Source organism: Vigna angularis, chromosome 9 (assembly GCF_016808095.1).
Source record: "Vigna angularis cultivar LongXiaoDou No.4 chromosome 9, ASM1680809v1, whole genome shotgun sequence".
Lineage (NCBI taxonomy): Eukaryota > Viridiplantae > Streptophyta > Magnoliopsida > Fabales > Fabaceae > Vigna > Vigna angularis.
In genome coordinates this window covers 25,695,392-25,707,168 of record NC_068978.1, presented here as the reverse complement: position 1 = coordinate 25,707,168, position 11,777 = coordinate 25,695,392, and the positions used below count along the sequence as shown (strand labels likewise).

General features: G+C 28.9%; 2 protein-coding genes across 4 annotated transcripts; both read right to left on the bottom strand.

Moving 5' to 3' along the window:
• Positions 1-2,265: 2,265 nt before the first annotated feature.
• LOC128194000 (putative cyclin-D7-1) lies at positions 2,266-5,988 on the bottom strand. 2 transcript variants are annotated; one of them, XM_052868336.1, is made up of 6 exons: positions 4,612-5,988; positions 4,163-4,249; positions 3,958-4,056; positions 3,539-3,737; positions 2,754-2,887; positions 2,266-2,504 (listed from the first exon to the last, which is right to left on the bottom strand). In XM_052868336.1, exons 1-6 carry the CDS (start codon positions 4,858-4,860, stop codon positions 2,376-2,378), a joined length of 897 nt encoding a protein of 298 aa, XP_052724296.1. In that variant the 5' UTR covers positions 4,861-5,988; the 3' UTR covers positions 2,266-2,375. The 2 variants fall into 2 exon arrangements, with proteins under 2 accessions (XP_052724296.1, XP_052724294.1); XM_052868334.1 differs by having other exon boundaries at positions 2,266-2,507; positions 4,612-5,984.
• A 1,247-nt stretch (positions 5,989-7,235) lies between these two features.
• On the bottom strand, positions 7,236-11,007 carry LOC108346985 (uncharacterized). 2 transcript variants are annotated; one of them, XM_017586063.2, is made up of 8 exons: positions 10,851-11,006; positions 10,606-10,661; positions 9,800-9,943; positions 8,449-8,522; positions 8,248-8,302; positions 8,112-8,174; positions 7,886-8,013; positions 7,236-7,731 (listed from the first exon to the last, which is right to left on the bottom strand). In XM_017586063.2, exons 1-8 carry the CDS (start codon positions 10,894-10,896, stop codon positions 7,653-7,655), a joined length of 645 nt encoding a protein of 214 aa, XP_017441552.1. In that variant the 5' UTR covers positions 10,897-11,006; the 3' UTR covers positions 7,236-7,652. The 2 variants fall into 2 exon arrangements, with proteins under 2 accessions (XP_017441552.1, XP_052724293.1); XM_052868333.1 differs by having other exon boundaries at positions 7,638-7,731; positions 7,886-7,927; positions 10,851-11,007.
• Positions 11,008-11,777: the final 770 nt, after the last annotated feature.

Here is an 11,777-nt window from a genome sequence, read left to right as displayed (position 1 = left end):
GTGAACTCATGAGGTTCTTTCTCATATGTTGAAAAGCATTAGATAATATAAGCTCATGAAGTTCTTTCTCTCTTTTCTTCTCTTCTCTTCTCATCTTTTAAATGAGCATTAGGCATTGTAAGCTTGGTGATAAACTTTAGAGAAGATATTCATTAACAGCTCTTTGTTCTTCTCTTTCATATTCTCTTTTCTTCTTTTCTTTTCTCCTTTCTTTTGTTCTTTTTCTTCTTCTCTTTTATTCTTCTCTTCCTTTCATTCTAGAAGCACCAGACGTTGTAGGCTTGGAGATAAAGTAAAAGGCTAGATGTGATGATAGTTTTTTCTTCACATTTTCTCTTGCTTAAGCTTGCTTTCATCATTTCTCTTAGAATGAAGAGCATTAGATGATATAAGCATTGAGATAAAGTAGATTTGATATTTAATGATCTTTATTGTGTATACTCTCTCTCTCTCTCTTTTGTCTCTTATTTTCTCTCTTCTATTTTTCACCTCTTATTTCTTTTGCTTCAACTTCAACTTCTCTTTAGATAACCTTCTTTATATAGTCTTTCTTGAGAGGTGATTGTTTGACATTTAGTTAATTTTAAGATAAGCTTCATAGCCTTTTTCGATAGCTTGATCATACTCGGGTCTACGTCAGTAGTGCTTTTTCACGTAAATAGCTTGTGTAGTCCTTTTAGGCTAAAGGATTTGAAGAGACATTCTTATTTCTCAGTGTCTCTTTGTTTAGAGCTTTCAGATAAAGCTTGGTATTGTCATTTCCTTCGTAGATAAAGAGAATAAAGCATGCAAGCACAAAAGCACTTTTTCATATAATATTAAATGTTTTATTCGTTAAGGATTGTAAAGTACATTATGTGTTCAAAGCATTCTTGCATATGTCAACTTCATTTAATTAATGCATCGTTTAATGGTAAAACATACAACATGTATAATCATTAGATGATATAAAATATTAGATACTTCTTCAAAGGCTATATGTATTATTTAAAACGCTTTATCTTTTGATCATGCATATGTCATTTTAGTTCAGACGCAAAGATGTTTGGATACTCTGTTAGGAGTTTTCTATCATTTAGTGCTAGTTTGATTAATATTTCTCTTGATTAGATGTTTATCTTTTATCCTTGTTTTCCTTTTAGACATCCTATTGATTAGACGTTTATATATGTTTTTCAATATCGTTTAACGTCTTTCGTTAGAACATACAATTGCAAGATGTTTGTTTGATAAAACGTTGTTTAAGTAAAACATAATTTTAGTGTTAGAACATACAATTGCAAGATGTTTGTTTGATAAAACGTTGTTTAAGTAAAACATAATTTTAGCTTTAGAGAAACACTTCACTTTGTAAAACCCTTTTTGTAACGTGTTGACCTTTTAGACACTTTTTTGTATAAGCAATATTATATATATATATATATATATATATATATATATTGAGACAGTTAAGTAAACTTTAAGTCTAATTCAACCCCAGAAAATAGGCTTGTAAGGTGAGGTTTACATTTATTTATATACTTTAAATTGGTCTTATCACTAATAGATGTGAGATTTCCAATACACTCCCATTACGCTAAGATATATATACTCAAGCGTGGGACTAGACACTAATTGGTGGTCCAATAGTGGCCCGATAGTGAAAAGAATGATATACCCAACTAATTTCACTAGAATAGGCTCTAACCTAGCTTTAATACCATTTTAAGAAATGAACTTTAAGTCTAACTCAACCACACAAAACATGCTTGTATAGTGAGGTTTGTATCCACTTATATACTTTAAATTTACCTTATCTTTATTCGATGTGATACTTCTATTAGAGAAAATTTGTTGTGTTTTACCAATCTTATAATGTTCTATTTTATTTTTATAAGTTGTAAGCCGCTAAGAATAAAATAAAATAAGATGTTACAAATTTAATTTCAAATTATATTAAAAACTATCATAAATTATTTTTTATTTTATTTCTTCGGTTGATATAATTAAAATTTGAACTCAATATATATTTTAATTAATTTCGTATACAAATTAATTACACGTTTGATCTTTTGTCGAACGTAACTCTAACATGAATTTTCTGAATCAAGCATAAACCTAGAAACATGCTCTCTTTTTTTCTGAATCAAACATGAACTTAGAAACATGTTATGGAAAAGATAAAAAAAGAAGAAATTGTGCATGGACATATAAACTTTAAACATCCAATCGGAAATGGTTACATATAAGAAATTTATTGATTTAAAATGGCTTACAAGTCATAAATGTGATGGTTAATTCACTACACTGGTTATGACCATTAAAATCTTTCAGAAAATTGAATAGGTTAAGGATGCGTTTGAAGATGAGAAATAAAGACGAAGTCATTGATTGATTTAGCCATCATAAATGCGAGTTGATGTGTTCAACAGTACTGTTGTTGGGCTTAAAGGGCAATGGCGCTGATTTTCACACCAGAATGAAGTCTGTCTTTGCATCAACTCATGACACTTTATGATATCATCCTGCTAAAAAAGAGAAACACCTAAATGAAATAAGAATCTGCAATGTTAAAGATAGTCTTTCAACGTTACTTAACCTTCCAAAATAGATTTAAAAATGAGATTTACATTGACTAAAATAGGTTTTAAATAACTTCAATATTCTATAAAAAAAACAAATTGAAGCATATATATATATATATATATATATATATATATATATATATATATATATATATATATATATATATATGAATCCCTGTTGATTATTACCTTCTGACTTTGGTTCAAGAGTCTCATAATATAAGCAATGTAAGTATCTGATGTTTGTGGAAATAAGTGTTGAAGAGTGCACCACAATGCAGATATGCCAATAATGCTTGGCCTGAATTCCAGCATTTTCTGATCTGCAATACATATATGCAGTTTTTATTACTAGTTTGTAAAATGTTCACATCACTTTGTGGTGAATACAATGACTCAAGTTTTGAATTAATTTTCAACTATAGTTGGGTTGGTTGGTTTATAGTTAATTTAAATATAAAAAACACTAAATAATCAAATTAGTCAATTATCAAAAGTTTTGTATTATGTTGTAATTGGTTCCATTTATTTTCAATCCTCAAAATTTTACATGAATTGTAAAATTGCAATCTTATTAATTATCAGCATTGCACCCATCTTATCTGATTAAGTTCCAGTTACAATATATTTTCATATTAGTTGCGTGTATATACATATATAAACTACACTCTATATCATAAAACCATACCCATCTTTAATTTATTTTTTTTCTATTCTCCGCTCATGGCATTTTACTTAAAAAGTATACATAAGTGAACAAAATTAATGTGAAAAAAAAAAAACGAAACTAATTAAGGACCTTTTTTTATTTAGAGTATATATTTCAAGTATAATTTAAAAATTGAATACCTTACATTTATCTTCAAGTGTTTATAAAAAACAGTGAAAATAACTTCATCTTATTTTCACTATTTTATAAAATTAACCTTAAAATTAAAAAAAAAAAGTAAAAATATGATAGTTTTCACAGATACCTAAAGTAGCTTGGAGAAGGAGTTGAGTGGCAGGTGAAATAAGCTTCTGATAAAGATGAGATTCCAAGAAATCGTTATCCACAATTTCCACAAAAGAATAACTGGTCACAGAGTTAAGGTGCCACCCCAATGCCTTCAATAGGATCAACTCCATCTTCAAAATTACACTTGATTGGAATGAGTAATTCAAGCCTTCCACCTTCAACATAAAGCCACAAAGAAAATTATTTAAATAATAATTAATTTTAAAAAATAACAATAATTAGTATATTTTATGAATAAAAAATTATAATTAATTTATAAATTAGATTCTAGATATCTAATATTAAATATCACCATTTCCACTGTAAAAGAACTATAATTAATATATTTTGAAAGCAACAACCTAAAATGATTGATGCAGTATGGCAATCGATCACCTGAATTTCATTCATGGAAAGTTCTGACTTCTCATTGAACTTTATGGCAACTGATAAGCAAGAAACAGAAAGCAATTCAAGCATCCAGTATTTCCAATCCTGTTACAAGTAATCAATGTTCATTAACTTTTCTCAGATATATTCAAATTCTGACAAAATTTTGCAGAAAAGTGATAAACACATCATATAAGCTAGAAATCCTTACATTGCTTTGACAAATGGATACAAAGCGATCAAGATAATTAACAGCCAAGAAAACTGTTCCAAAAGAAAGATTAAAGTGACTTCCACACTGCATACACATGAAGGAAAAAAGTTAAAGACAATTGATAAGTAGTGATGTACTTTCACACTGTGTCCAACATAAATGGAAAGAGAAAAGTACAGAGTATAGCATAAGGATGTTTAATAGTCTCAGAAATCATTTCCATTTCCTACCTACACACAAATGATTAAAAATGTCATATTTTAGGTTTATTGTAAAAAAACAAAGATAAACTGACATTCATTATTTCTGCATAAACACGTTTCTGAGATAGTTTTTCTGTAAGTTTTCAATTTTTCTTCTTATTTTTTTCTGTTTTTATAAGGGAAATTTCATCTCACGAATATAAAATAACTCCACAAAAGCACCCCAAAAGGAAAAATACTGACCTTGACAAGCCATTGAATAACTCTACACCTAGAAACAAACAAACTGTTGGAGTGCAAGTACTTTGCATAATCTTGTTCTGGCAAAGAAGAAGCCTCCTTCTCTAGATACAGTGCAAAAGCCTCTTCAAACTCTTTGTTTTCATAACTCTTGAGTGAAACAAAGTCACCAACTTCTTCTTCAAAGGTGTTTTCAGAATTTGAAAGCCACACCTCATCACAGAGCAAATTATCCATGCATTCACAAACCATGAACTGAAAGCTAAGAACACTGACAGTAGTGTGTGTGATCACCCTTTTGGCAGCACAGATAACTCTAAGCTAGTGCTTGAATGAGAGCTAGAAGGATCCAAAATCACAGTAAAACAATGAAAAATTTAAAGCACCTATGTTGTAAATCTAAGTTGATCTTGACAAAAGATGTTAGATGTTGTTTTGTGATGAAAGAGTAAAAAGAACACAAGAAGGGTTGTTTTTGTTGTGATTTATGATTGGAGTGTAACAACATGAAGGTTCTCTCAAAGGGTAAAACATGGTACTTGGAAAGTGAAAGTGAAGTTGTGTGATAGATAATATTACTATATATGAATGGTGGTGGGATTGAAGTTACAGTATAATACATTGCTATTTATATATATGAAGATTGAAGATGATGATGGGGTAGTTAGGGATGGTACCAAATGGCAAGGAGAAGTTAAAGAGGGAAATAAAAAGAAGGACACATCCCTTATGAAATGGGGTAAATGCAAGAGTGAGTTTCTTGTCAATTTGTCACCCTAACCCTAATAGCGTGCGTGATTGATTGCACGAGGATGATGTTGTCCTTATGCATGTGCATGTGAGCATAAATGTTCATTTCTCTCTCCTGCATACTCTATATACAGTAAATGAATTACTGCTAAGTACTCTGATTTTGTTTTTGTTTAATTTCTATAAATATATATTTTTTATGAAAATCTTCATTTACAGGATTGAGGTTTGTTTTGTGAATTATTAGATTTCATTTAATCTCACTGAATAAACAAACAGACATACTTGATTTTTTTTTTGGGTTCTCATTCTTGAAAATAGTTTATTTTAATTTATATTTATAATGTTTTTAATCTCTTTTTGTTCATTGAGGCTCGACTATAAAACAATAATAATGTATAAAAATTAAAACATATTAAAATAGTATGAGTAAGCACTAGAATAAATTATTTTAAATATAAAAATGGCAAGGACTAAATGAATAATTATATCAAGTAACTAATTGATTCCTATGGACAACATTCAATGGGTCCTATGAAAAAATGAAAAGCAATATGTTATTAGTTTGTGGGTGTACATATATATAGGTATTGCTACTGTCTTTATTTCACTTTAATACTTAAAATGTGTTTAGTTATTATATATGCCTTATACGTACTAAACCTTAAATTATTTTTTGGATTTTTATACTTTTTGATATTGTATTATTTATTTGTAAGTATATTGAAAAAAATATATGGTTTTTTTGAAAAAAATATATGGTTTTTTTGAAAAAAATATTTACGATGCCATAAATATACAAGTGATGAGATCCTTTGATGTTTCTTTATGAATTTACAATTAAAAGACACTACCGACAATTTCTTAATTTACTACTAAAAGACATTATCAGACAAAGTTTATTTTTATGAGTAAACATAGTTTTCTTATAGTTTTAGAAAAACTTTTATTTATGAAAATAACACTAATTGAAAATGTGTAGAAATGACCTTATTTTACATCAATTTTATTTTAAAAAAATAAATGCAAAAAAATATTTGATGAAATACGAAAGAGTTGGAGTTTTTAAGAACAATGTTTTGCATCAAATAGTATTTTTCTTTACAATTTAAAAAATACTTGAGTAAGCAAGGATTTAGGATGTCTATGTCCATTAAATACAAATATATTATTCACAATGAAGTTCAATGTTTACAACTGTTTGCATAATTTTCAGTTTATTTTGATTTTTCATATCACTAAAATTCATTAATTCTCTTGTGACTCACCAATTTGTGCAAAAGTCAATATAAATCTTTTCTCATGCTTTCTTTCGGCACCTTATTATTTCTTTTTCCACCTAAATTTAGAAATATATTTTGAATTGTACTATTAAAAATTAGAAAATATATTTAAATTTGTGCAATCCAAAAAAAAATTAATTATATAATCATAAATTAATTTTCAGATCTGAACATATATTTTAAATTTTACACTCTAAAATAAATTTATAAATTATACATTTAATACCTTTTCAGATCCAACTATATATTTTTTTATTATAAAATGTATTATTTTCAGATCCAAAAATATATTTTAAATTCTATAATTCAGAATACGCTCTCAAATTATACACTCTCAACTTTAGCTTTTCCAACATTTCCGTGAAAATGCATGAAGAAATATTATGGGTGAAGGAAGGAAGAACCTTCATTTTGGACCATCTTTTTACAATCAAACTCAGCCAAACCCTTTCTTAACATGCTCTTGCTAATACATTCTATCATTGATTACAATTTATTCAAAACTATAACATCGAAAGAGAAACCTATAGAAGATAACCAACCAAAATTTGTAATTTCCAATAGAAGATAAAGTATTCAAAAGAGCCTTGATGGTATTTTCCAACCTAGAGTAACCTTGCCCACTGGATAATCAAGTTGAGGGTTCCAAGTTGCTGATTTACCTCAGTACACACATATTTCAGTAAACTCATCATCATAACAACATCTGCAAAGCATTATCTATAAGGTGTGCTTGCATTCTCGTTCAATACCATTCAACACATGTTGAACATGAATTCAATGTAAGATTCACATTCAACATGCATCAGAAAGCACAATTTGTGTAAAACAAGCATACCACACATATTGTACAATGGTTTCAAACTCCAAAATTCCAGTTAGTCATGTAATCAACCCTGAAGTCACTGGTGTGATCACAACATAAAATGGGGTTTCAAATTATCGACAGGTTGCCACTCATACAATACTAACAATTAGATGATGAATCTTGACATAACATAAACTCACAATCTATTGTAACTCGTATGATGAAAAACTGAAACCTGATCTTCCATCATTCGTGGATTTCAACTCGAGCTTCTGGTAAGGACTGCAAAGGGTCCGAGAGTTTCATGTCAAAAACTATCTAAGGATAGAATAAAAATATGAGAGGTGATAAAAAATTGTAATTGATATATGACAGGCACATGCATAAGACTAACAAGTTTGTTTAAGTTCAGGTTGAAAAACTAAGAGAAAAGCACCTGCTATTGGGATCATAATAGAATCCACTGATAGAGCCATCACTGCAAGAGAAACAAATGTAGTAAAATCCGGCTATAGTTAATCCACAATCAGTTCCAACATTCACAAAGTACTGTTCCTTCCATCTCTGCAACAAATAATTTAGTGTGCAATATGTAAAGGTTCTCATTTCAGATAAATAACTTTCTCAACATTATCATGTTCTGTTGGTGAAAATCAATCTACCATGAATATGTAAGGGTAGTTGCTCAGATCCAAAGACTTGCCACCATCAGCCTCCACTTGGCCCTAGAAAGTTAAAGTGCATAAGAAACAATGCATGTGATGCATCTTATAGGTTTTCCAAAACCTAAATTGTTACCAGTAAAGGAGAAAACGATGGAAATTTAGACCAGTGTCTTATATCATCTTCCGGTCTGAAAAAAATATAACAAAATAAAAAAAAGAACAAACACAAGTTAACCAAAACAGAGTATATGTCCACACTAATGCATGGACAGCATTAGTACTGTCAAAATTAAGCTCCATGCTTGGTTTAAGAATTGATTGCACAATAACATACGTTGCCTCCCATTTGCCAGTGAAGAAAGTATAATTCTTTGTGTCAACAATCTCCCCTTCCCAAAATGTTACTACCTGATATAAATCATTAAAAGATAAAGTGAATGCCAGATGATTTTTCTTTCTTTCTAAAAAATGCCTCTAAGAAAAGGCAACATAGATATGTAATGAAAAAGCTGAAAAGTGAAAAATTGGTTGATTAACATAATATAGATACCATTCAAGAGTATTTTAGAAAAGGAAAAAGTATATAGCTAAAGTATTCTTGACGAGAACATTGATGAGGAAGAAGTCATTCAAAGGAGAGTCACCACAAGTGCCAGAGCCAAAGTTCCCGAGAAGAAAATAAATTCTAGGAAAAAATGACACATGCAATGGAAAGGTCAAAAGAGATACTACAAATACAAAGAACCCCTAGAGCGCTTAGTATGAGCTCATGAAACCTGGTTAAATGACTAGAATGGAAAATTCTACTTTGTCTTCTAAAAATGTGACATTCAATGTTTAGTATCTTTATAAAATAAGCACATTGTTTGGTTTTAAGGATTGGCAGAGAGTTATCTTAGGGTAAGAGAGTATTAATAAGAATAACTCTTTTAGAGTGTTTGGTTGCAAACATAGCATAGCTTAGCAATCAAACACAAGTAATTTCTCGTGTAGACCACATATTACACTTTAATTCATGTTGTCTCCTATTATAAAAGGAGGCTTACACCTTTGTACAATTCATTTATACATTATGTGAAAATCTAGAGTATTTTGGAGAGGTTACAGATCTATCTCATTCAAATCTTATCTTGGTTTTTTTACATTCAAGTGGTGATTCTCCATTGCACTTATCCTGAAACCTGTTTCAAATAGTGTGTTCTTCATTTCATCTTTTACATTTCCTTTCTTTAATTCCTTATTATTTTGTTTCATTTTCACAAGATTTAAACATCATATCCAGGGTTTCTTTTATCAAATGGCCAAAACATGCATTGTTCTAAAATGGGTATGAAAATCATTTCTTGATCCACATATTTTGGAGTTTCTATATTGACTAGACATATGGTCAAATATATAGCATATTTAAGTCTAAGTTAACTTCACAAAAATGATGGGGATCAAGAAGGTAGTATTGTGCCAGAAGAAACAATAGTCCAAGAGGCAACCAGAAAGCCCAAAGATCAGAAATAGCAAAATGGAATGTTGAGCTAGCAAAATTAGTTACCAAAACAGTGATTAACGTTTAACACAATGAATAATTCAAATTAAGGTACCAAAATTTAAAACATGCATATTTTCGAAAAGGAGAAAAATGGTTGCTTTTCTGTTTCATTTCTAAGAGAGACAATAAAGAAATTGCTTACTGGTGTATCTGCCATAGGAACATTAAGGGCTTCCATGGTGCCACACAAATACCCATGCTCTAGGTCACATCCTTGTATACGGACATTTACTCTCCATGCTTCATCCTTTTGTACACTCGAAACATTCTGGGTGCCAGAAAAGGCCTGTAAATAAAAACACCTTGAGTATATGCTATAACTGTGAAGTCTGAACTTATAGTAAGATATACTGGCTGAAAGACAGAGATGCGAAAACTAATTGAGCTGAAAGTTGAAGCTGTGTTTTCTATGATTTCCTTTGTTCCAGTCACGGACAGTAAATGTTCTTTTTATAGAGTTGGTTTGAGATTCATTGAAAAAATATTTATCTATATAACTGCAAAAAGGTTAATGAAGTATAATAACGCATAAAACATTTTCATCTTTTATATTTTGAGTTTATAAGAATTTGGATATGAGAACAAAAATTATATGATCTTTTTCATTTATGCAAATGTTGAGTCCTTACCTAATAGATTCAGATAGGTAGAATAACCAAATGCACAAACAAACATATACCATTACCATTGACATTCAATTCAATTTCAACCAGATTTACAGATAAATTCCATCTGGTATGGTAGTTGCTACATTCAAATTAACTCTATGATTAGCACCAATACCCAAATGATTATTCCAACAAATAAATTATATATAAAAAAGAATTCAAATTTTTTTTGTCTTAGTCTCCAAATATTCTATATTCTTTCAGACAAAGAGTCGCAATTTCCAAATCCCAAACCTAAGAACTATTTTTCAACCAAATTTTTAAAGGCAAGTATGACTACCTGTCCTACGCCTAGGAGACTACAAGATTGGCTTGAACTCCTTCCCGAATTTGCACCTAACACAACATAATCAAACCAAAACTGAGATCATATAGTCAACATCATCATTACCGCAGCAACAAAAACTACACTAATAATACAACAAAGAACATTTTTTTGCCCCAAAAAATAAAAAAAAAATTATAAATTCACATGACAAAAAACAGATTACAGCAAGATAAGAAAATTTGTGGTTATTGTGTTACCTGAAACCTGAGAAGGCGCGGTGTTCTCCAGTACTCTGACAGGCATGTTTGTTGGATGGAGAGATTGCTGAGTGTGCGAATGCGATCAACTTTGTTTATTTTTTTTCTCATCTAGAATGAAGTAAGAAAATGTTAGGCCCATGTTAACATTGAATCGTCTATGGGGTTATTTGTTTTTAAAACATAAAAAATATGTATCTTTATTTTAAAAGGAGATAGATATGACATTTATACTTGTATACAAGGAAATTCTCTTCTTCTGTGATTACAGTTTTTTTTCTCAAGTTATTATTTTTAATTAAATAAATAAAAATTATTTATTAAATAAAGAAAAATTATTTACAAAATAAATAAAAAATATTTATAATTAAATTATAAAAATTATGTATATTTATTTTTATAATTATAATTTTATTATTTTTTGTTATAAAAAAAATAAACACATGTGCATTTGGTTTTACAAGTTTTATTTTAAAGAGAGGATATAACTTTCTCTTACCAAAGTTATCATAATAAAATATTAATTTTAAAAAATATTAGTTATACGTATTATTTTATACATAAATTATATTTAAAAAATAAAAGTATTAATGATGATATAGTTTTTAAAAAAGATTAAATTAAATTAATTACAAAATGTAACTCCTAATAAAATCACTAAATAAAATATTATAAAATTTGATAATATAAGACACATTGTGCTGTAATAACATAATATATATATATATATATATATATATATATATATATATATCAATTAAAAACTATAAGAGTGGTTAAGGAACTCCCCTTCCACCAAAGTTATATCAATACCTAACTCATTATTCACTCACACTAAAAGGTGATCATTGCAAAAGAACAATAAAACATAAAAAAAAAAGAAAACAAAGTAAGCTAGTGTGCAAAAAAAACCTAAGACAATTAAAT

Coding starts and splice junctions, on each gene's coding strand:
- LOC128194000 (XM_052868334.1), bottom strand. CDS start 4,860: ATGGTTTGTGAATGCATGGATAATTTGCTCTGTGATGAGGTGTGGCTT. Junction 3,738..3,957: donor TTTCCATGAATGAAATTCAG/GTGATCGATTGC, acceptor TTTATGTTGAAG/GTGGAAGGCTTGAATTACTC. Junction 2,508..2,753: donor TCTTGAACCAAAGTCAGAAG/GTAATAATCAAC, acceptor TCTCTTTTTTAG/CAGGATGATATCATAAAGTG.
- LOC108346985 (XM_017586063.2), bottom strand. CDS start 10,896: ATGCCTGTCAGAGTACTGGAGAACACCGCGCCTTCTCAGGTTTCAG. Junction 10,662..10,850: donor CGCGCCTTCTCAGGTTTCAG/GTAACACAATAA, acceptor ATGTTGTGTTAG/GTGCAAATTCGGGAAGGAGT. Junction 9,944..10,605: donor GTCTCCTAGGCGTAGGACAG/GTAGTCATACTT, acceptor TTTTATTTACAG/GCCTTTTCTGGCACCCAGAA.